We start from the raw sequence: 24,996 nt of genomic DNA on the forward strand, positions 1-24,996 counted from the left end.
AACACTTCCCCTCCCATTCATTTTCGCTTTAAACATGTATGTGGATGGATGGAGGAGGGTGTGTGGGGGGGGGATGCAGGTAGCTCTTGAGTGCGCTCTGTCTTTATGTATGTTCCAGTGCGCAGTCTGCGGGGCTTAACACGCACCCCCGGGCATCACTGAGGCTCAATGAAGCCGGCACATAAAGACAGAGCGAGCCTGCTCCTCTGCTCGCCCTCCTTCTGAGGGTTACATAAGACTGGAAGATGCAGGCATACCGGCGCTGTTGCAGCCGGAGGTGAAAGTAGGCCTGTTAAGCCAAAGGGGTTATAAGAGGTGTGTGTGTGTGTGTGTGTGGATGTTAGAGAGGACCACGTGAGGAAAAAAAAACACAGCTAGAAGCTAGTGGGCAGGGCTGAGGCAAATGGAGCCACTGCTGGACAGGAAATTCTATTTACTTATTCATAAACGGAGAGCTGGAGGGCTGGTTTTTAACACATTCACATGCTGTGAGTGTGTGTGTGTGTGTGTGTGTGTGTGTGTGTGCTTTTAAAAAAAAATGTAAAGCAGAGATAATTCTTACACACACCGCCACGTGGGAAATAAATCAGGTAAGAGGTGAAATGCAGATCACATCGCCACCACGAACACGCTCGTTATGATAAACAGGAAGCTCCTCGGCGCGGTCATGACTGACACGACCTCCCTCCGGCTCTCCCAGATGCCAAAAAAGGTGAACCTGCGATGAAACATTGATTCACCTCAGCGGTGCACCCTCCCCCCTCCCCTCCCTGGCCGCGGGGCCCTCTGTGGAAACGACACGAGGCTTTTACCAAAGACAAGAGGACCTCATGAATATTCATGTCGCCCAACACTGCTGGAGACGCAACAGAATTCGCTGAGATCAGCGCCGAGAAATCCCCGTTGTGCGAGAACACACAAGTACACTCGTGCGGTACAGTATGCATGCGTGGTGCTGCTGCTCTCTGTTTCTCTCGTCTTCCTCTGACATCCCGCCGGCCCACGCACATCCAACTGTCGAAAATGCAACGCACATGCACACGCACGGACTCCGATCCACCTACATGCTTTCATGTTTACGCGGTCTGGCCGGTGGATACTGCGCGCTCCTCACTTTTTTTTTTTCCTCCGCGAGGCCCTCTGCTCAGCAAAGCCAGACACGGTTTGTAGCATAATTCAGCATTAGCCGGGCCGAGGAATTGGTTGCTATTCGAACGTGTATGTGAGTTTGGATTCTTTGTGATGAATCCATTTCAGGACAGCTGCTTCTCCTTCACATTACTGGCCTATCAACCCGGCACACACGCTGGGATTGTAATGAGCTTGACCTCTGCGCGACCTAATGAATTGATTTGGAGAGGCACCGCACCACTTGGGACAATTTCACACCGTGTTCCTTCTTGTGTTTGTGAGTCAGTGCTTCTTCGCGGCGTCCTCGGGTGGCTCGGCATCACGTGCTCAACACCTGCCTGCCGACTTCGCAGTTGCTACAGTAGCTTCGACGGTAGAGAGGCACAGTCTTGATAATAAACGGAGCTGACAGCCGATCTGATGTCAGCTTTGGAGGTTTGTGACGAGGCCAAGCCTATGGGCCCAGACATTGACAAGGACCCTCGTAACTACTGCTCAGCTCACAGCTGTGCAGTTCATGTGGCGTTAAGTGTGAAATGTGGGTGACACAGGCACAAGTGGAAGTCAGTTTTGGAAGCTGTGTGGAGGCTACGGTGACACTAATTGGTCTCCCTTAAAGATATTTGTGATAACTTGACTTAAAGCACAGAATAAACATATTAACTGGAAACATGAACGCATTCGTTTGTAAATGATTGCATTCTGTTTTTAAGGATTGTACACACGTCCCAACACATTTGGAACCGGGGTTGTAAATAAAAGCGAGCTGCTTTCACGTCTCGTACTCTGAAACGTTGCAGGGAGGCTTATTCATATCCAGCCATGTCGGCAACAGTTTGTATGTGTGTAAATTAACGAAGCAGAGCAGAAAACAATTAGTTGATTAATCTGCGATTATTAATCAAAAAGACTAAGCGTCTGCAGCCACGCAAGCGGCTTTTCCAGATAGCAAAATTGTACCAGACGCGCTCAGCCGGCCCACATGCTGCGTGGAATGATGACACTTGATTGGTCCACCGCTGTTCGCCAGATCTGACCCACAAACAGTCCATCATGGTCACAAACAAACCAGAAGTCTGAGCCTGTACGCCGTCGTCATGCTCACGACGACAATGCTAACATGCTGATGTTTAGCCAGGATGATGCTCACCCTGTAACACTTAACGCCAAATACTTCTTAGGGTGATTTTAGCGCCATTAGCTTAGCGGATGTGTAGTGACAAACGAAAATTTGGACGAAATAAAATCTTAAAACCAGATGATGGTTCTAGATGAAGAAGCCAGAGGATAACAGCTAACGGAGCCTCCTATTGGACTGGAGTTAAGTCGCTGACTAGCAGAAGAATTTAACTAACTTCTCTCTGTCATTCCTGTTATTCTAATATCCAATTACCTAATTAATCTGAGGATTGTCGATGTCTTTCCTGACATATTACCCAATGTAATATTGTTTATTCCATTATTTATGTGTGCATAGTCAGAGCTAAGAGCAGTCGTAATGCTCATGCTTTTAACGTACAACCAGCGGTGCTGACGCTGACAATGTTAAGCAACAACATTTTAAATTCGGGATGGTTTGCATTCACTTCGGGACAGTTAAAGTTGTTTTTTTTCCGGGACCATTCTGGGACAGTGGTGGAAAAATTAGTCTGGAGCCGTGCTTATCACGCACATAATGTCAGAGACACCGTTATACATGTACTGACCAGCTAGCTGTTGTGATTCGATTAAGGCCAACTGAGGTTCTCCTCGGTAGAACACATGCAAAGATGGAGGATTTCTGAAGTGGGCAGTGTATTCTGTATTCTGAGCCGCTGGGTTGCTTCACTGTAATTGTTTATGTGGAGACCACTAATGACATTTATTGAACTGAATTCCAGCGGCTAATGCTGAGGCCACAGCTATTGGAATTATTCTGCTTCTAAGACAACGCTGAACAACAATAACAATGCACAAACACACAGGTCATGTAATGGGCTCGATATATGCGTTGTTTTTTGTCGTACTGCTGAAGGATCACATGTCGTATCCTATTTGCTCTGCTGGTATGACTTCCAGCGGTTGAGCTTTATCAAAATTGGAGAATCACTTAAATATTTCAAATTCAAACCCGTCGACAGCAGCATGAGGGGGAAACTCTCGGCACACTGAACTTGGCTGGTTTCAGGTTGCAAAAGTCTACTTTTCATGTCATGTCCTCTCAATGCCATCTTTTAAGTGAGTGAAACATCTGATGAAGTAGACAGAGAGAGTGAGAAAACACCAGCGAATGACAGCTCTGAATCCACGAGCCGCTGTTTATTATCACTGTGGTTTCAAGTCATAAAAAAGTTAGGAAGGGAGAGGCCATTGTGGGATGGAAAAATGTGCATCATGTACAAAACGGGTAAAACATCTAAAGCCCAAATGAAGGCTTCATGTATAACGTAGCATGTACAGAAAGATGAGGACTGAGGTGTGATAGAGAGTGTAAGGAGGAGGAAACACACCACAAAGAGAAAAAGTGATGTAACACATAAAAAAAAAGGCAGCTGGAGAGACGGGAGCACGACGCAGAGAAAGGAGACGTTATTTTAAAATGTGGGGTCGTCCCCTGATGGCTCTTAACTTCCTGTCTGCACTCAGCCTGACAGCAGATTCACCTTTTAAACTCTCCCTCCGGTTTGAAGGGAATTAAGGACACTCCAGCGCCTCTCAATGCTCAACTTCTACTCTGGAAGATTCCTTGAAAGACATCCGCGCTTAACAATATGTTCTGGTGTCACGACAAATATATATTTAGGATCACGATGTACAAGTATTTTAATGGTCCATACTTAAGTTAATGAACCAATAATGGGGTGAAAGAATGATGAACAACACCAAAAGTTTACATACTGGCAGGTCTGTGAGGCTGCATTTAGCTTGATGCTAACAAGGCTAGCTTGCTGATATAATGTTTACCATGATCAACATCTTTCGTTAAGAGTGCCAGCAAGCTAATATTTGCAAATTAGCACTCCCGGTTAACACATTATTGTGTAATCAGTACAAAAGCTGAAGTGAGGAAATAACAACTCGTGGTGTAATTGGGGGCTTCATTCAATTTTCTCATCGTAGGCTCGAGCAATTATAACAAGCAGTCAATTCCAAGAGATACTTTCACGACTGCATTTTAGTGTAATCTAGAATTTAAGATATCAGGAGTTGAAATCTCATCGAAATCCAAAAGTGAAACCTAAACATTTTGTTCAGCTTATTAAAGCAACTACGGGGTACTTTTGTTTCCTGTTGATTCTGGCGCCCCCTGTGGACAAACGCGTTATATCACAACATATAATTTTCACTTTCTTCTTTTTTAAAACCAGCCTTTTGCACGATGCATGGCAACAAGGAAGAGTATGGAGTTGTGGCTGTGTGAGATTAATAACTGTAACATATCAATTCATCCTCAGCACTCCACCATAAAAAACCTTAATTTTATGACTTAAACAAACCCGCTTAAGTCAGAATCCGACCTGGTGAGAGGCATTAAAAATAACTATGTAAAAATAGCCAATCCTCTTGCTGATGGTGTTGTTCGCCTATGTAGGTCATAAAGAGTTTCACAACCATTGGCTCCGTGTTGTTGAGCTTGTTTGTATCTACCTCCACATGTTAATTAACTGCTCCAATAAGCAACACACACAAGTAACACAGCAAAAGCAGCCTATTTAGGCAGTTTACATGGTGTGACTGAGAGGCTAACCATGGGTGGTAAACTTATGGTGAAATAACAAGAGTTTTTCCTGTTCTTTCTTTTTTTTTTTTTTTTTTTTTTGCCGGCACTGCATGACTGGATAAATGCTGGACTCTTCCTGGGCTAGGACCAGTTACTGCCAGGAAACCAGTGGGGTCTCAAACAAGATAAGGTGCTAATTAGGGAGCTTTAGAGGTGATGGCAGGCGGATTTTGTTAAGTTTGGACTGAGCCGTGCCATGTGCTTCACCCTGTTTCCAGTCTTTGTGCTATGCAAAGCTAACCAGCTGCTGGCTAACCTTACATTTAGTAGACGGATGTGAAAGTGGTGTCGACCTGTGACGATTATTTAATGACGACGGTGTGCAGGGGGTGCTGATCCCCATGGGACACCGTTTGCCAGCATGTCAACTGAAATCAACTGCATATACAAGAAATTAAAATCTTGCCATTTAAAAGGTCGCCACTGATTCTGTCCAGTTGATTTTATTTCCAGATCGAGAGACGAATTAATCGAATGTGGGAAGCAAAATGTGACAACTTGACAACCCCCCGTTAGCTACATGAAGAAGAGTGTCATCAGCATTGAACGATGTGATCTGTTTTACAAAAAGTGATGGACGCTGCTGATCGTCTGAGCCAGCGGTTTGAGGCAAAGGGCGAATGGTGGCCGTGTAGGTCGTCAGATACGAGCTCAGCTGTACGAGCTCCACTAGATAGCAGAAACTGACCAGTACACAAAGAGTACAAGTGCACAAGACTTTAATCACACTACTATTACAACCCAGAAACCTTTATAGCAAAACCATGACATCTTTATCCTCGAGTCTAGACTGATGAGCCTGGTGACTTTGTGTTATTCTCTGCAAACATGGCCGACTGGGCACATTACATTTACTACTCTTAGAGGCATACAGTGTATGACATAACTTTACATATTGTGCACAATGTGAAAAGACACCTGAAGGGCTCGGAGATTCAGTAAATGTAATTATGAATGAGAAGCAGAGAGAGAGAGAGAGAGAAAGAAGTGCATTAAGTGATATCATTGTGACCCATCAAAGTAAAGTGTTGAGTAAAAGCACCCCGAGGCGCCAACCTTTCCCGTCTTTAGCCATGGTTGGTTTCAGATGTTGCTAGCGTCCCCTCCCCCGTCTTTCCACTTGCATCCCAGTGGTCTCTGCTGTCAATCAAAGGCTCTGTGCGAGTGTGCGCATGAATGTTCCCCACAGAGTCGAGTGTGCCATTATGAGGAGTGGTGCTCTTGATATTCTGAGCCCAGGATGGTGCCGATTGGTCTTTGTCAGTTGTACGGTACAAAGCAAATTAGCACTTTGCAGGCTAACATTACGCATAAAAGGAATCACAGTATTTGTGTGTGAATGCTAATTAAAGGGTTGCCGTGAGTTGCATGTGTGTTCATATGTTTGTCCACACACACACACACACACACACAGAGAAGCCAAGCAGGTCACCCAACAGTAAACCAGCACGGCCCGATAAGAAGCAGAGCAGCATCTCATTAAGGCTGGCAGCCTCCCCATTCCCTTTTTCTGCATCCAAACGGTAGAAAAACAAGCTTTGTAACTTGTCAAAGGGCACCACTTAAGGTTCTTTTTCATGCTTGAAAATGAGTAGAGCAGGGAATTCCTCAGAGGAAATATTTTCACAAACCCTGAAGATGAAACTGAGAGAAACAGAGTACCTGTCTGTGCGATGTGCTCTGTCAGCATCCTGTCAACAGTGCACAGCCAATTAGGACCGCAGCCAAATGGCTGGCTGAGCTTTCTGTTTCTCACTCCACTGATTCTGCATCCAGCACAAACATACACAACCTGATATGCACACACACACACACATGCAGTAAACATGGCTGGCGCACGTTCAAGTGTACGTTCAAATGAAACATGTATGTGCCTGCCTTCACACACACACATTGGGTGCACAGGTATTTTCAGAGGGTAAGCAAACAAAACCAGAACGCTGAGAGAAAGTATTTACGTGTCTAAATTTTGATGCAGGAGAATCGGCCTGACTACCAAGTCTCTGTGGTCTCTTATCCTGTCGCTGATGCCAGTTGGCCATTTGACTACATTTCCATATTGAGCCTGCACCGAGCACTTGAGGCTGAGCCTGTAAGAGACGGATAAGTTGTGTGTGTTTATCCATTTGGGGAGATGACGCTGAACTCGATACCCCCTGTATGTAAAGTCACAGCTACAGTGCCACCACTGGCTGGGGAGCCCATCCAGACACACAAATACAGACAGGGAAGGAGATAAACACACACACACACCAACACACACACAGCCAAAAACATTGTCCCGGTGTGCCTCTGCCATGTTACAGTGGTTGCCAGCACTACTTTGCATATCAGAGCTGACATAATGAGGAGATACTGTATGGTGTCTGAGGACAGTGGGTGTGGAGGTGGAAGGTGATACTGCCACCTCGTCTGGTCAGCTAAATAAACCTGACACATGCGGGCTCGTCAGCCTGGTGGAGCTCCTCGGTTTCAAGCTATCAAGTCGAAAAGAGTTATTACTCCAGAAATCAAATATCACCGCTCTCTGAGTAGAACTCGAGAACTCTAGAAGGAGGTCGAAATAATGATGTTTAAGGTTTAGTAAAAAGCAAGCACTCTTGGTTGCAGATTCTCATCGGAGATTTTAGCAATTTGTTATTTCTTCCTTTCATCAACACGCATTTCTTCTCATTAGCTTTTTTTTTTTTTTTTTGGAAGGAATACTAATCAGATCCCTCAAACGCGGCTCCAACAACTTGGCCACTTGTCATCATGGCGCTCTGCTTTTAAAAATTTGACATGTAAGCAAGTAGCACTTACCGGGTGCCAAACAAGCTACTTGGGGAAAGTTCAAGAGGGAGCAGTATCCCACTCCAAGAGACAAGGCTGCACCAACTGTTCACCGAGCAGTAATTTAGCAAAGTTAAATGGCAAACTTCACCTGTCGGTACTGCTGCAGGTGCTGCCTAGAAAGAGGAAGTCTGAGTTAAGATCTTGGAAAAGTCTTTATTGCAAAAGGGAAAGAGAAAGGTGAAGCTGGCTGACAGAAACTCACATAGTCATTCACAGGTTATTTAAACCGATACCAGCATCCAACATGTAACACCTGATAAAAATGCAGGGCCCCAACCTAGATGCTAACATACAGATGTCCTCAACAGATGTTCCACTGCTGTTGCACTCCTTGTTGAGTGTACACAGCCAGCTAAGGGGGGGGGGGGGGGTTTCTTCCAAGATACAAAAAGGTGGCAAGAAGGACGGGGCTCTGTCTGAAGGCGGCACCTCAAAGATACCCTCAACTAAGCATGCAATTTGCGTGGTTTGCAAAAAGGGCAAACAACTCATTCAACCTCTCGGCTGTTGTGAAAGCATGCAGCAATGCCCTCTTGATGGATAACAGCTTTAAAGGCCCCTGTCCAGTGGGTACAAACTGGGAATTTCTAGCGAGGGGCAGAGTAGTGTACCACAGGATGCAGCCGCCTCAGTCAACCTCAGTAGAGGGTGGTTAAAAATAAACCCTCTCTAAACCCCACCTGACAAAAGGAGCTCACCGATGCATACACCCAAATAGTAGAATGTGACTGACAGGAAAGGGAGAACAGAACACACTGGGTAGCTCTCATGGCCCACCCACTCTCCCCACCCGCCGTCTGAAAAGCCCAGCCATTTCTGGGACTTTGCTCCATCAGTGCAAGAGTCAATCCAACATGCACCCTGTCCATCTCAGGATCCAGGCCTTGAGACGCTGCCCCGAGGTTCAGCACTGTGCCAGTCATGCCATCCACCTGTGACAACACTCCCCAGTTTGGGAGGGGAGGGATTTTAGCTTTGCATTAGCATTGATACAACAGCATGCCTTAAGACTGTTGCTGAGTCTAAGAGGCTGACAGGCAGTTCCTCCTGTCTGACTCTCTGACAGCTAAAGAATCCGATGGAGGGGATGCAAAATGTTAAGCAGCCTCTTTGGCCATGCCCCATGAGAAAACATAGCTACTCCCAAGGGTGGATGATCCTCGGTGGGTAAGGAGTAGATGTGCCGCTTTGAGGCATGACAGTCAAAGGCTGTCACTTCTCGGCCAGGCTGCATTCTTTGAACTGACTGCACAGTAGCCGTCTTCCTGGCTCTGAGGGTCTTTAGGTCACTACATGTCTTCTGGGTACCCAGAAAGACTTCACAATCCGACTGCTATAGGATATCAAACCCTGCCAGACCTGAGATACTCCAATAGTAGTTTGTGATGTGACAGTCGCTGCATCTGTCATTTCAGCCATCAAAGACCACTCCTGTTGTCTGAGAGATGGCAAAAACTGTGATTGCTAACTATCACAAGTAAGATATTGTTGGTTGCCGTTCCTTGTTCTTGTCCGTCGTTCTTGCAGAAGTTAGCTCTCAAATACCAGGACACAAGTGAGAGGTCAGGGGTACATAACAGATGCCATGCCACAGCACGCCTGTCTTCCTGTTCAGTTGTTTAAAGTCTACTAAACTGGAGTTGGGGGGCTATGCGTGGCATGTAGTCTGATAAGTCGGGAGAAAAACTCCTACACAAGGCTCTACGTCCTTACCAAATATGGAGCCCCAGCATGTTAAAACACTAGAAATAGTCAAACCAGTGCTGGCACCTCATTGAAAAGAGGGCTTGGTGGTGGACACAAGATGCTGGCAGAAGAATACTCGGGAGTATCTTGATAGATACCGAATCTCTGTGTTGTGCATCTGTTGTACAGCTTGTGAAGTGGAAGCCTGGTAAGATAGACCTTTCTGTAACCCACAGTTGGATTTAGACTTTTTTTTTCTTTGGTGCCATCTTAAGTTGACTAATACAACTACTTTCCCAGCACATTCTAAATGTCATCCTGAGGGACGCGCTACGTTGTTTTATTCAACATGATTTTGACATTTTTCTTGACAAGACGTTTGTCGTTTTGTGGGAGAACTGTGCGTTATCACTTACGCTTGAGTTCCTCAAAAGTGAATCATTTATTATTTTTTTTACTTGACAAACAGAACAAATGTGTGGAAATGGACATGCACTTGGAAGGAACGGCTGCTTGAATCCTAAAACATTAATGGAATTTTATGAGGTGTGGTTGCGTTCCCACTACTTTTGTCCCACTCGCAGCCACTCTGAAACCATGTCAGTCAGCCAGCACGCTTTGGAACAGATCAATGCGTGAATGGAGAGCATGCACAGCTTTAATGTTTAGTGTCCAGGCCATGACCTACATAAAATGTTTCATCTCCAATAGGCGGCATATAAACTTACTTGACAAGTGTGACGGGCAAGAGAGGCCTATCTTTGACGAGGCACCAACGTCATGCAAGAAGAGACGGCATGAACAGCGTGAGATAAATAAAAGGGCCTATAGCCTGATGCTGATTCTAGGCCACTGCCACACCTAGCGAGGTGATAGCAGGCGCATTTAGATCACAGGTTGCACGCTGCAGCACTGTCCACTTGAATCCACGCCGCTCTCGTCTCCCTCTTCAACTTAACGCTGATGATGAGCAGCTTGCCTCATCCCTTTGATGCAAACTTACACATGTATGCATTTAACATTCTCTTACACAATCGGCATCAAAGGTACACGCCCACGCACAGTGCCTGGCACGGAGCAACATGCATGCGTGCACAAAGAGATCTGCATACACGGCCTCTTGAAAATGCACAGCGATGCACACACATGCATCACACAGAAGGGGAAGGGATATAAAGAATTTAGCACAGTGTGACACTTTCACGGTCTAATTAGCCCCAGTGTTGCAGTAAACACGTCCCAATGACCCTCCAGTTCTGGTTACTCATTAAGTATAGATGGGGCTGTAGATGGCCGGAAACTCGGGGACCAAGTATCCAGATTCAATCAGAATCAAGATGAAAAACCACAAAATAAAATCCTGACATTTGCTGTGACGTCTGCGTGTGTTTGGGTGCATTTGGTGAAGCGTGTTGCGTATATTTCAGACCATACTCAGCTGTGCATGTGCACGTTCACAGGAGTGCGTGAAGCAGATTCGAGGAAAGCTCTAAAGAGATGCTGCGTGGCGTGTTGAGATACAGACAGTCCTGATGCTTGTTTGCTGCTGCTGTCTTTGACGCGGTGATGGGGATTTTCCTCTTTCTCTGTCTCTCCCTCTGTTGCAGTAGCAGACGTGGCCAGCGAGCTGTGATCAAACTGTGCCTTCATCCCTCTCTTTCTCCCTCTCTCATCAGCTGGAGGGCTTCAGCAGCAGGGTGCCCCAGATTCACAGACCACCTCCCTCCTCCCAACCAGTGCAGAGGCTGCTGCCCCTCCACTGTGGAGCACTACTGACACCTTCTGGCCTGAAATGGTAGTGCAACAGGGGGAGTGCATGCCAGACCTAATTGGTGGTTTCAAATGTGGGATTTTAAAATACTTTCTCTTTCACAGACTTCGTTGTCTTGACCCGGTGTGACCATGTGGTGAATTAGAGCAAATACTACTCAATTAACACACCAGTTCTGGTTATAAAGCTCTATCTAAATGGGAATTTTAACCAATTAGGCTCTGAATTGATTGCTTTTAGTTTCTGGCTACAGTGCCACACCTAATCAATACTCCCAATAGATCAATCAAAGGTTGTAGTGGTTCTGCACGAGGTGTCTGCAGAGGCCCAAGGCCGGGCAGATGGAGTGTGCGAGGCGAGGGCAAGAAAATGGTACATCAGCGCAGATCCTGAATCAATACCGGCATGTGGTGTTAATCTAGTGAGTGTCCTTCTGGCAGAAATAAGTGACTGAAAGGAAAAGAGCCATTATCAAATAGGACCAGCTCAGCATGTTTCTCCCAAACACACGCCACTTTTTTCCTTCTTCTTCTTTCTTTCTCTTTTTTTTTTTGTCACAGAGTGGAGCCAGAGTTCAGCGAACCTCAGGGGTGACTTTGGGTTGAGCGCTGTCAGGGACTTTTTCCATTATACACTGGAGTATTATATAAGATTGTATCTGGGCTTTTTTTTTGTGCATGCTGGACCAAATCCAAATCGGGTTTTTAAGTTCTTTGCAAAGCTCTTGATATTCTTATTTTATCCAAAAGCTCTTTAGGCCATGAAAAGGAAATTAGCTTGATTGAAGCTGAGCAGTGCAGGTTGATACTGTAATCATCGAAATGCACCGACACTTCTCCTTTCTGCTGGAAAACGCAGGCAGAAAACCTTTGAAAGCAGAGCGGAAACACAAATCTACTCAAATTAAAGCAACAGGATGTAACTTAACAGAAAGATAGTTTGATAGTTGAGACTCTTTCCATCCATCCATCAACCTCTTATCCTTTGCAGGGTCACGGGGCATCGGGTGAGTGGCGGGGTACGCCAGTCTCACGTCTTTCGTCCTGAAACATTCACCCAAAACACTCAATCAAGTACTTTCTCCAGAACAACTTTAAAAAGTTGCTGCTTTAAGTTTCCAGCATGAATAATAATTGTTGATCTTTTTCAAATTTTTACAAACAAAATCTTTAATCAGCTGTACATGCATTGGCACAATGTCACATGATTTCTTTCTTTTATTTTTTCCCCCTCTTGATGCGGAAAGGATCCATAGTTCATAAAAACGTCAAAACAAAAAAAAAAAAAAACAGAAATGAAAAACTTGCAACAAACTATCGAGAAGATGTTCTCAGTGAGCGCCACATCCGGCCTCACGTACACGGCGTGTTCATGACGTAACGTTGCGAGCACTTCTCTTTTACTGGCAGGTAATACTTTGAGATATGAGTAACACTTTACGCTAACCATCATTAATAAATGGTTGATTTATTGTTAGTTAAACTTTAGTTAATAGTTATTTCACTTTCAACAAACAATGGCATTTATTATTGCTTAATTTACTATGAAATGTAAAAGTTTTTAACCAGTGCCATCAAATTAATGATTATATCAGTTGCTTAATGAATAGTTTGTAAAAGGTTATTAACAGTGAAATAACAATTAACTAAAGTTTAATTAACAATTAACTGGCATTTATTAAAGATGGTTATTATAAAGTGTTACCGAAATATGTATATAAAGCACCGTAAACACAACACAAAGCAAGATCCCCTCCGTTAAATCAAGTATCATTTACAAAAACAAAGAAGGGTTTGATCGGACGGATTGTAGATACATTTTTTAAAAAAAGAATCTCTTCACCTTCGCTTTCTCGTTGAACTGTCAATGTGGAGGAACCTTTTCACTGACGGCTCGACGGAAGACAAAGGGGAACAAGGAAAGAGAAGTGACAGTACAGAGGGAGAGAGGACGGGGAACAGGAGATGGTTTGATTTTTCAGAGGTGTCACATTTACACTGCAGGATTTGATACGCAGTCCTTTCAGCTCTTATATTCATAGCGCGCGCACACAAAATGGACTGAATAAAGAGAAGAAAAATGACAAATGGCACTATGAGTTAGAAATCTGAGTCAGTCCTGCCTTCAATAGTGAGCTGTAGGCACCATCAGACAACATTATAGGAGATGGAGGGAAGAATCACAGTGAAATACTGAAAAACATACAGTCGTCTCTATGTACAAAGGGCACCTCCTGTTACTGTCGAGGTTTTGCGTAGTGCATGTGGCTGGCCTCTGGTTCAACTTAAAATACAGTGCTGGGAAAATGAGACGAACACATCAAGACATCAAGAGATCATTTAGTACAGCGGCTCCCCAAGTGGGTTCCAACAGAACCCCGGGGTGTTTCCTCGAAGAAGAGTTTTATCTCATTATGTTCACGTTGTAATCATTTACTCAAAAAAACGGATTAATCGTTGACACTTGTGCGATAAATCAAATGCTATCTCAAACGTGGCGTCCCCGGGGATCCTGACACAGATTCATGAGGCTCCGTGGAGCGTGACGTTTTCAAAAATGTAACCGGTGCGTTGCAGAGGCGAATCAAACGCGCCGCTGACGGCATCCTCGCGCAGGTCGGGAGGGTTCACACTCGCTCGTTCATTGACCCGCTTCAGTCCTCCTGGTGCTAACGCAGTACAGAGTAAGGCTTCACTGCATTGTTATCAATAGTTCAGGCATCGTCTTGTCTCAGAAAGGCACGCGACTGAGCTCCGCCGCTCACCGTTCGCTACTGCTCCGGTTCTTCTCCCTTTGTTTTGATTTTTAGCAGCACGTTGCGTTGATCTCCGCTCCAGAGAAAATGACACTTTGTGACCTCGTCAGTAATATCAACATACCTACATATTTACAGAGGAGATCGTCTCCTTAGAGCTGAATAAGTTGATCTTTGATTGTGAGACAGTTTCTCTTTTGTTACACGAAGGGATTGAAGTTAGCTGTGTTTTGTGTGTGTGCGACTGCACGTAACGTAGAAAAAAGATACCGCTCGGAAAAGGAGACAAAACGAAACACAGCAGAGATGATGGTCTTTGCCTGTATGTGTGTGTGTGTGTGTGTGTGTGTTTCCCTTTTATGAGTGCTTGATTGTGTATTTGCCTTTCAGCAGCTGGGAGATGTACAGCTTTGACTTGGTGCCGTCCAGCCGTTTGAACCACACCTCGTCGTTGTTGACGGTGGTGATGATGGCGCTGCGGGACACAAACACACAACCATGTTAGCATGTTAGCACACGATCGGTTACGGAGAGGATGCAGAGGTCACCCAAACTGTTGTTATCCGCCCTCATGTGGGAAAATGACCATGTCAAACTGCTTGATTGGTAAACAGATACTGACTATGAGGGAAATTAGGGGGAAGAGAACGAACATCCTCTAAAGCTCTGTGTAACATTAACCAATTATTTATAGAAACACAGAATACAATCTTCATTTTCACATTCACAGACATCCACAATATCATTCCAAGTTTTTCCACTGACGTCAGGTTGCTAAATAAGACCAAAAGTTCTAATATATTAGGTTTGTGCATGTGTGTCTTTGTGAAACTGATTCTAATTCTACTCTTCAGTATCTACTAGGATCTTATCGACACACCTCACTATTTAAGGAAGTAACATGCAAAGATAAAATCAGTGTACCTCAACGCTAAATACTGACAGGAAACGATGAGGTGTGATGACAGAATCTCACTGCAAGTTAAACTTGACACAAACAAAGCAAAATGTCTCATTTCAGACTGAATGTTTGGAACATTTTTCATTGTCCAAGATCTTTCTGGAGCTTTTCCACCACCACCCACATTTCTTTTTTTTTGTTCTCCAGCTGCAAGTAGTTTCTCCATTTCATTTGTCCATTAATGGCACACTCAAACAACAACATATTTAGGACTACTCAGCATGTACAACAGGGTATTTTTGGTTTTAAAACAAAAACAAGAAAATACCATGAACGAGGCGCAGAAGCACGACGGCTCCCTCACAGAACCCTCCAGGATAACTCTACCTAATGTCTTTTTTTCCCATCGCTGTATCATAAATGTCAGCGCGTTTCTCCCTAAATATAGACAACGTCCATTCCCCCAGTGAACAGACTCAAATACTCCAATATCATGACACATACTCCAAGTCCACATTAGTCAGTGATGCTTTATACACTCATAAGACCTATTGAGGAAGTGGGTGTCTGCGTCATCCTCTGCTACTGCCGTCCAGACGCCGACAATCACAGTTATATCATTCTCCTGGTGGGAGTTTTTCCAAAAGGTTCCTTTTCAGTGACCTAGAACACAGTTTACGTCTTTACAAGAACACCAAAACGCATCGGAAAAGATCTGATTTTGGGAATAACTACGTATGACGGACAGGGCCTCAGTATGCAAATTGTCTGATTTGAGTATACTTTATTTTGAAGCTTTCACAGTATGAAAGCATCTATAAACTCAAAACCTCTTTAGATTAGTTATACTTGAATATAACCTATATTTAGGTGGGTAGTTAAGATTTGGGAAGCCAACACAATTGTGTGCATCTGGCCGCTGGTTTTGGTGATGAGTTAGCTTAAGATCAGGTGAAGGAAACTTCATTTTATGTCCACGCACGCTCCGGTATGCTTTTCAACAGAAGCCTGTTGAGGGAGGCTGGTTTGCGGTGAAAACACTGACATCAAATCATTCCCGCTGTTCCCCGAGCGTCCCGACGGCACACAGGACAGAACGTGGAATCACAATCATTCAGCCTGATGCTCACACTGTCCGTCTTTGTTTAAATCTCTCCCCGATAATTTCCATCACAAATAAATCCTCCATGTGACCATCGCAACTCGGCCACACACACACACACACACACACACACACACACACACACACACACACACACACACACAATGAGTCAGGAATACAGACTGTCACAGATGAGTACACACATCTGCGAGCGTTATAACTCACACAGGCAATAAACCATAATCATCAGTCCCTCTCATTATTCCAAAGAGCTTTTTAACTCTGCTCACACACACACACACACAGACACACACACACACACACACACACACCTAGTCGGGTACTCGTCCTTCCTGTTGATGCAGATGGCCTGTCCCCTGCAGTACCACTGGTTGTCATAGAAAAGTCGACCGTCCTCGGAGCGCGCCACATGGTGATGTCTGTCCGGCTTGACTGCAGGAACTGCGGGGAGAGTTTGAAGGAAAAAGAGGACGTGAGTGGAGACGGCGTGTACGGCACGGGTGTAAAAGTTTGGAAGAAATACAGAAGGAAATATAAAAAGGACAGGAGGAGAGACAGAGACAGCAGAGGAGGCAACACTTGTCTCCTTTTCAACTGTGAGCTTGAGTACTTTTAGCTCAAAGTATTGAATCGGCTCCTCCTGTGTGACTGCCGGTCGATCGCTGCACTCAGCCAGATATTGACTGTAACTAAGGACGAGGAGAAAACTCTTACCGTCCACCTTCACCCTGTGTGGCCCCAGCGATGCCATCGCCTGTGAGGAGGGAGAGCAAACAGACGGGAAAGGTCAACTCGCAACTCCAAAACACTCGCCAAGAGATTTCATCGTCCGTTTACAAAAATACCTTCCGTATTGCGGTCCAGTCTTCAAGAATATCCAGATCTTGCAGCATGTAAACGATATAGGGCCGTGAAAGAGCGGTTAAGGAAGGATATACACAGAAGTGGCGGGAAAACATCTTCACAGGACGTCGCGGATGAATGATGGGAGTAATGAGACAAGGACGGGACAAAGGGAAAAAGGATATCTGAAACGACAACAGGCTTCTTCTTCTTGACGGGGCAGAACGGGTCTTTCTTCTTGTTTTTCCGTGAGTGCAATCCATCATTCCACAACTCTGGAAAACGAGAGAGGACAAAATTAGAGAGAGGAGACGAATCACTTCCCTCTGGAGGACATTTGCATCGTGTTTCAAACATCTGTTTTATAGATTTTCAGTGCAAACTCTGCATCTCAATCAAATTTGCAATGTTTATTCAGTGATTATCATTAACAACACTTACAGTACCTTGTATCATTAGTACTTGTACTTGTAACTACAAAAGGTTTGTATAAACTTATTAAATAAATACACTTTGAACAGTTGTATTTACTCCTTTCTGCCATTTTATAGACCAAACAGCTAACTGATTAATTGATAAAGACAATGAAAATGACCGTTTGTTGCAGCCCTTATACCCAATATTAAAAATGGACGATGTGAACAATACTTTTGTCTCTTCTCAACAATATAAACTGAACACTAGTCGTTTTGGAGATGCTGGCCAGACGGCAGGATGTCACTGCAGGCTCAACCTCTGATGGTTTTTATTTGATAAATAATCAAAAAAGACATTTCAGACAGTTGCTGGTTGCAGCCCCGGTCGGTACCTGAGGTGATGTCAATACTGTGTCTGTCTTCCTCGAGTCGTCTGATCTTCTCCTCCAGTTCACTCTGCACAGTGTCAAACAGCAGCAGCTTCTCACTCTGGGAGACACAAACAAGAAAAAAAAAACAGAAAAAAAAACATTAAAAACATCTCCAGGAGAAGTTACTGTGGGTCAATTCAGTCTGTTTAGGTAGTGGACACTGTGGCACTGTGTTGCTCCTACGCTGTAAAGGCAAAAATATATGTGAACAAAATGTGGTTTTGACGTAGAGAAACGCAGAGCTCTGACTCATGTGTTGACCTCTCACCTCCCAGTGTTGGCAGGCAGCCTGGATCTCACACTCATACTTGTTCTTCACAGACTCCAAGCACAGCTCTCTGTAGATCCCTGTGACAAGCATCCAAACGTCAGATCAACATGAAGCAGCAAGAATTAAAGATTTGACCTTTAGCTGCAAAAAAAAAGCAATTCCATAGTTTGCCAAAATAGTGGTGAAATGCATTCTAAAAAAAATATTCTATCTCTGTCCACAAAGTCAGATGTAAATATTCGTGTATATTGCTTTGACTCACCAGCAACTTTGGTCCTGATCTGCATGTTCTCCTGCAGGTTGGCTAAAGGCTCCAGGTACTCTTGAGCACAGCCTGCCATGACCTCCTGCAGCTTGATGTCCACCTGGCTCAGACGCTCCTTGTACAACCTGAATATTGAAAACACGAGGAGGCACATCGATGCAAAAACTTATTATTTGAGCATTAAAGCTGAGCAATTAGAAAATATCTTGCGCTGCAGCAGAACAGAAGAGGGATGCAGGAATCTCTCACTGGTCTGCAGAATAACAAAATTGTGTCCACGCTTTTGAGAAGAGGATGCTGCAGCACGTCTACAACAGGAGAGTTGTTATTTAATGCAGCAGCCGAGCTGAAAACATTATTAGCATTTTTGAAACAGACTTTCACCTCAAAATTAGGGAGGTGTTCTCGCCAGTCAGCACTAGATAAAGTCAGTTATACTCGTTATTATCAATTTATTTGTGTGCACATTTAAACATCATACTGACAGAGCTCGCACTGGAGTGTCATTCAAATGTTGCGTGAAGATTTTAAAAGAATATTGTTTTCAATAAGTTGTTGTCGATGTCCGGAATAATGGTTTCAAATGGCTTTTATGATATAGCCAATAACTTTATAGACAGTTTTTAACCTTAAGGATTAAATTGTGTTTAATTTTGGTCAGTTTAACCTCAACATGGCTGACAGGGAAGATCACGTCTGAGGCGCACAATCCAGGATGTTACAAGTGATTTGCAGGTGACTTTATAACCAGCAGCGTAGAGAACAGTCCCTGCAAAAAGACCCTTAACAAGACAGCCAGGTGAGCCAGGTGAGTCTTCAGAGCACGGTCCATCATTTCAAATGCTACGGCAACAAATGATGGACATGTGTGGTGACTTTGAGAGAGTATGCCAAGCATCCAGGTGCATCTCCAAGTAGAAATCCACCTTTAACATGCAGTAAAGTCTCCATTCAGGACAGACAGGTGTAGGTGTGTGACTTACTGCTCCTTCAGGTCAGTGAACTGTTTCTCCAGGGTGGTCATCTCATCCAGACACTCCATCCTCCTCCTCTCACAGTCCTCATCGTCCATCTCTGCATCATGTAAACAATGACAGGTCTGACATCAGCTCTTTACTTTCACCCACAGCCATCAACATCATAGCATCTCCACCTCAGCCTGTATCCACCCAGCTGGGTCAGGACGTGAGCTCATTTTCATTAACAGTCACATATTGTGTTGGACACACGTCCGACACAGAAGTGTATTTTGATATTTTAGCTGTGTGTTGATGTTTAAGGCCTGATTTTTTTTTTTTTTTTCCTACCAGAGCTGTCTCCATCTTCAGACACGGACGAGCTAACGGTGTCCTCCTCGTCCGTGCTGCTGCCGTCTTGCTCGGGAAAATCCACCTCCATGTCTTCGTGGTTGTTTTCTTTCTTCTCCCGGGAGTGGACCGGCATCGTGAGGTCCAGATGGGCCGGTACTGACGGGCTGGACGGGCTGTTCGTTGATTTCAGCCCGAAAAATGAGGCAAATACACCTCAGACAGCTAACCGGTTAGCTAGCTCGCATCTAGACAGCTGGTAACGCAAACATGGCCACCGTCGGCCAATCACGCGGAGCTTTACTGAGCCCGTCCAATCAGATGTTAGTATGAGTAACCAAGCGCCACGCTAAGGCTCTCGGGATTTGTAGTTCATTTAACTTTTTCTTGATACCTCACACATACTGTATGTGCAGATATGTTAATATGTCTGTGATGGTTTATTAGGTTATATTTGACTTTTACATTTAAATATATATTTCTTACTAAAGATTTACAGTGTATAGGTTCTGTTAGACCCTTTAAACAGTGAAAGTATTTAAAAATAAATGCTGATTATATTTTTTAAAAGATTAAACATAATATAAACAATAGAAATTAAAGTAGCTATGTTTAATTTTCCAAATATGAGGTATTGCAGACCAGCAAATGATTTCATAATTGTTTATAATTGTTATTTTTTTAGGATTTTAGTTTGTTTCTTCAAATCTAATTTGTCTAATTATTTATTTATTAGTGAGATTTCTTCATAAGATTTCTTTTTATGTTTTTTTTTTGTTTGTTTTCTGTTTTGATCTTATACCAGCACAATTCTTCTTTAAATTCCAGTCATGTGTCGGGTACTGCTTTTTAACTCACCCTTTGTTAAGTCATTGTCAGCAGCAACAAATAGATTTAATAATGGGTATTAAATAATTTACTCGTGCTTTGGAGATTTATAAAACAATGATGGAATATAACCAAGTGAGTTCTGGAGCAGGCCTACTTATGCGCATCGTCTCGTCCGCAGAGGATGCCATATCCACTGCCCTCCACTCAGTCTTCACACACCTTAAAAATACTCAGTACACTCTGGAATTGTACATTGGACTTCCTCACACGCGACCTTAGACAGTTTGGATTGGCAGTCACACATTAACTCTACGTTAGAGCTCGATATCGGAGCATTTACAGCATTCGTACATGTAAATGTATGTAAGAGTTACTTTTATTTCCAATTTAAGTCCATTTTTTGCCAGAAAATTACTTTTGATACTCAAGTATATTATAAATTATCGTTATTTTGTTTTTTTTAGCTCCCTGAAGACGCCTCAATGGACAGTTTGACCCTTGACCTTAATTAACAACTTAATGCATGGAATAAATCTTCATACTGCATAACTGCGGATGAGTCACTAACTTTTGCTGATCGCCTGATATAATGTGACAAAGTCTTTATGCTTCATCATGATTTATTACATTCATAAGGTTTATTATCCTTTATTAATATTTGGCACCCCAATAAAGTATTAGTAAAAGGCCTTTAACATCAAAAAGCTTATAAATCCCGTATGTAACGGTGGCTTATTAGAAAACGGTACGCTTTCTAGGAGTTCTTGTCTTTTTACCTGCACGAATCTCGACTAAATCTACAGCAGAGAGCGATCACTGCTGAGGAAGCTGAGGTGGGTGGGTTGCACACCACAGAGGAAGCATCATATGTGCTGACTGCTGACTCACGACTGAGACCTGCAGGTGGAGACTCAAAGATGTTCACTACATGTTGTCAGCGCCATCATCACAGTCTGTCTGTCAGGGAGCTTCAATACCTCTTCTTTTTTTTTTTTATAGCGCTGGGAGCAGACGGGAGGTTTTTTGACGGTGAAGGCACCCTGTTCAGCTGCAGGGGTAACGTTGAAGAGGTGCCAGAGAGCCTTTTGCTGTCTGACTGGCAGATGATTCAAGCACCCCGGGGCGAAAGCTGTCACGGATCGCTGCTCGACTCTCTTCTCAGTCACCTGGGTGGGATTGATGGACAGACGGGGAGACGGAGGAGTGGGTGGAGGCTGGAGCTGTGGTGTTGTCTGACAGTGTGTGATCACTGACAGTTGGAAAAGAAGAGACTTGCTTCTATTGTTGGTGTTAATGTTGTTAATAATCTAAATTCAGGCGTAAGAGAAACAGCCTTTATATACTTTTATGTGTCATCAATTAAACATTCATCTTGTTTGCAGGATGAACTCCTTTAGATGCCTCATTTCACTTTAGTAGGCCTAGTTTGAATCTTCTAAACCTCTCCCTGTATATATTTAACCTACTTTTTGGGATTATCTAAAGCTGTATTATATACTGTGTACGCATCACAGTGAGTTCTGCCAAACTATTGGTTACATCAGACCACAAGGGCTGTATGAGGACTCCTCTGCATCAGATGTGATCGTGTGGGATTATGTGAGGATGTGTGTCGCATGTTTGTCTGTTCTGGAAATGTTAAACACACACACCGTCACACACTGTTATTAACGACATATATTTCATTACAGGTTATCGTAGACTTGCAATCAAGAGAAAGCAGCCAATGTAAGCTTCCAGCAAGGCATGGGAATATAATCATATTAAAATTTTTAGACCGTCATACAATTTAAACTATACCTGTAGATGACTGGGTATGAAGGTTGCTCAATGTGGTAAAAAACATTATATTGCAATTATTTTGACAAATATTGCATTTCACAATCTGTGGGAATGGTCATTTTTGCATAACAAGTTTCATTTTTCAGTGAAAAACTATCAAGATCCTGATGATATGACATTTTTTGAGGTCTGTACCCAACAAACGTGTTTTTCCGACATCTGGAAAGAAGATTTGTTGGTCAGATCACCTCTGCAGCACTACAGTACCTCATTATAAAGCTTTGTTTACACACATTGTATGTTTTATTTTGATATTGCACTTGGTCATGTTGTGATTATGATATCATTTTGATTAATTATGCAGGCCGAGTGGATTTATTATGACATTCTAGTGAATAAAATATTGTCAGATGACATCATTTATAATGATTAAACTTTACAACTCCTCCCTCTGATGATCGGACTCAATGGATATATACATATATATATGTATATCTATATATATATATATATATTGCACTGTATATCTGTAAATCTGGTCGCTGCACACTTGAGATTGTATACTTTATTATCTTACTTTATTGTCTACTGTACTTTTTTATTTATATCCTTATCTTTATCTCTTGTTTCCATTCATGCTGTATTATTATGTCTACTTTGCACGAAGCATCTGGAACAAAAATAATTCTCCCCCCGGGGATTAATAAAGTTTTCTGATAACTTGATTTTGGTTTGATATCTGCATTAAATCTGCCAAATCAGGTTATCCTACACATATATTTTCTCACTGCATCTTCTTGGAAATGTGCAATGTAACAATGTTATATTATATAAACTTTTACAGAGGTTTTTACTCACACTGCCGCTCCTATTTGTGTGTATTCTTTAAGACTTTTAGTGCGTTTCTCTGCAGCTGACAGAGTAAACGCGTGTTGGCAGCATCTGCAATTCATATTTCCAGCACAGGAGGGCGATAAAGACCTGCGCTGAACTGCAGCGCTCCAGTTCTTTGATTGTAAATCCATTCCTGAAGAGTTTGATTTATTCTAGTGTGGAAACAGAGAGAACTCATGAGAGAGACAAGAATATAACTATCATCAAAGGAGCATGATTTAAGACTGGATGGGTGGATTCAGGAATAAATAGATGACGGAAAAGACTTTAAATGTGATTAAATAATGAACATAAATGTTTTCTATATGAATTATTAAGTTATTTGTGGCTTTATTTGAGTTGCAAGCTTATAATACACTAAAGCCATCGTGTGTCATCATTAACACACAAACAAGAAGCTGGAGTTTTCTCTTTCGACACACCGGGCCTTCACTAAAAATGCAGAAATGTCGTGAGAATATTACACAGAGAAAATTAAAGAAAAAGATTGTGCTGCTCAGTCAGTTTGCGGTTTTGTCTTGTAGCCTCACTATTTCCGTGGCGTTGTATCTCGCTGCCAGTCAGATCCATTTTCGCACCGCTGTAAAGTGTGTCAGGAAACTTTGCTGCTCTAATTTGTATTTAGGGCAGCACAGAAGAAAGAAAGTCTGAGTTGTCTTTGCGGTTTATTTCATAATAGTGAGCTTTCTTTTTTTTCTTCTTCTTCTTCTTTCTTTTTCTCACAGTCTCATACAAGTCCAGAGTGGGACTGCTAACACAATGGACTATTAATAAAGTTGCTCACAAAGGAATGTAGGAAGGAACTCAAGAATGGGAGTAAAAACCAAAACAGTGCTGCACACAGTTTATGGTCAATTTGCATGTTATTCAAGTCTCCTCCTACTCAGAAACTGCACCCTGGAAGAAGCATTTGCATTGTTTGAGCTGCTTTGCATGTGCACTCACAAGGACGGCCGGTGTTGTGATAACAGCGCGCAATCACGTCAATCCATCTCCTCAAACCACACAGTCTTACGTTGCTTTCCCTGTTTCGTCTTACGCGATTTTAGACTGGCTGGTTTCACACATACTTTAACCTTTCAAAAAAAAAGGTGTTGTTGTGACTTTGAAAAAGCATCTATTCTAAGAATCTCGGTGATCAATCTTTCACAACAAGCCCGACCGATCTGATTATTGACTCAGCTTATGAGCAGCAGGTAGAGATGCGAGCGAGGACTTGCTTCCTACCATTAAAAGAATGAATCAAAAAACAAGTTAAAGTAGGTCTCTGATGCTTTTATCTCGTCTCTTTGAACCGCTGCAGCTTTTCATGCCTCACTCTCACATCGCCGGCTTGTTCAATATGCAGCAGCAAGTATTGCGGATTGAGGCCAAGAAAAAAGGGTTTGTAAATCCCCAACATTAGCATTCCTCCTCCGCAAAACCACCGTCAAAACCATATTAAATATTTCAACCGTCCTGTTAAAAACCCATTTAACTCTGTCGCTGCGTTACAGAGCTGTTGGTTCTGGAGAGCTCGTTAGGATGCTAACTTCAGTAGATATCGCTGCAGCTAAATTCAAAGACGTCACAGCGTCAAAACTTCTATTTCTTCACATTTTATTGATCATTTTAGTTAATTTAAGAACATCCTCACCCTAAATTATCACATATCACCCCTTCAGCTGCATTTTCACTTGTTTTAAGTAGTTAATTTTAACATCAACAATCATTGCATCAGCTGACATGGGCGGGAAATATGCTATTTTACTATCTAGACTGGAAAATCAATAGATCTGTATGCTAAATCTGATGCTATAGCTAGCAGTGTGTTAGCTTAGCTTCGCATAAACAGGAGGAAACAGCTAGCATGGTTCACTCCAAAGGTAAATAATTTGTCTGCAGTACCAGCACCTTTGAAGCTCATTGATTAAAGGATAAGTTCACCCAAAATTTTAAATTCAGATATTGCCAACTCTGCCTAGAAGGTTTTGTAGTCCACAAAATATTTCTGG

General features: G+C 43.1%; 1 protein-coding gene and 1 long non-coding RNA gene across 3 annotated transcripts; one reads left to right on the plus strand and one right to left on the minus strand.

Moving 5' to 3' along the window:
- Window positions 1-483: 483 nt before the first annotated feature.
- Window positions 484-19,778, minus strand: LOC115574286 (breast cancer metastasis-suppressor 1-like protein-A). Of its 2 annotated transcripts, XM_030405727.1 has the most exons (11): window positions 19,496-19,778; window positions 19,172-19,262; window positions 18,186-18,313; window positions 17,921-18,000; window positions 17,614-17,710; window positions 16,991-17,080; window positions 16,808-16,872; window positions 16,677-16,716; window positions 16,274-16,403; window positions 14,265-14,413; window positions 484-522 (listed from the first exon to the last, which is right to left on the minus strand). In XM_030405727.1, exons 1-10 carry the CDS (start codon window positions 19,629-19,631, stop codon window positions 14,296-14,298), a joined length of 975 nt encoding a protein of 324 aa, XP_030261587.1. In that variant the 5' UTR covers window positions 19,632-19,778; the 3' UTR covers window positions 484-522; window positions 14,265-14,295. The 2 variants fall into 2 exon arrangements, with proteins under 2 accessions (XP_030261587.1, XP_030261586.1); XM_030405726.1 differs by lacking the exon at window positions 484-522 and having other exon boundaries at window positions 12,326-14,413.
- Window positions 19,779-20,787: 1,009 nt separating this feature from the next.
- LOC115574288 (uncharacterized) lies at window positions 20,788-22,885 on the plus strand. Its single transcript, XR_003982465.1, has 2 exons — window positions 20,788-21,229; window positions 21,326-22,885. It is a non-coding gene; the product is annotated as an uncharacterized LOC115574288 (long non-coding RNA).
- Window positions 22,886-24,996: the final 2,111 nt, after the last annotated feature.

Source organism: Sparus aurata, chromosome 22 (genome assembly GCF_900880675.1).
Source record: "Sparus aurata chromosome 22, fSpaAur1.1, whole genome shotgun sequence".
Taxonomy (NCBI): Eukaryota; Metazoa; Chordata; class Actinopteri; order Spariformes; family Sparidae; genus Sparus; species Sparus aurata.

What these genes read in the sequence shown, in the direction of transcription:
- LOC115574286 (XM_030405727.1), bottom strand. Translation starts at nt 19,631, where the DNA reads ATGCCGGTCCACTCCCGGGAGAAGAAAGAAAACAACCACGAAGACATG. An exon ending in GATCAGGACCAAAGTTGCTG is followed by an intron (nt 18,001 to 18,185) that starts GTGAGTCAAAGC and finishes TGCTTGTCACAG; the next exon opens with GGATCTACAGAGAGCTGTGC. An exon ending in ACTGGACCGCAATACGGAAG is followed by an intron (nt 16,717 to 16,807) that starts GTATTTTTGTAA and finishes CCCTCCTCACAG; the next exon opens with GCGATGGCATCGCTGGGGCC.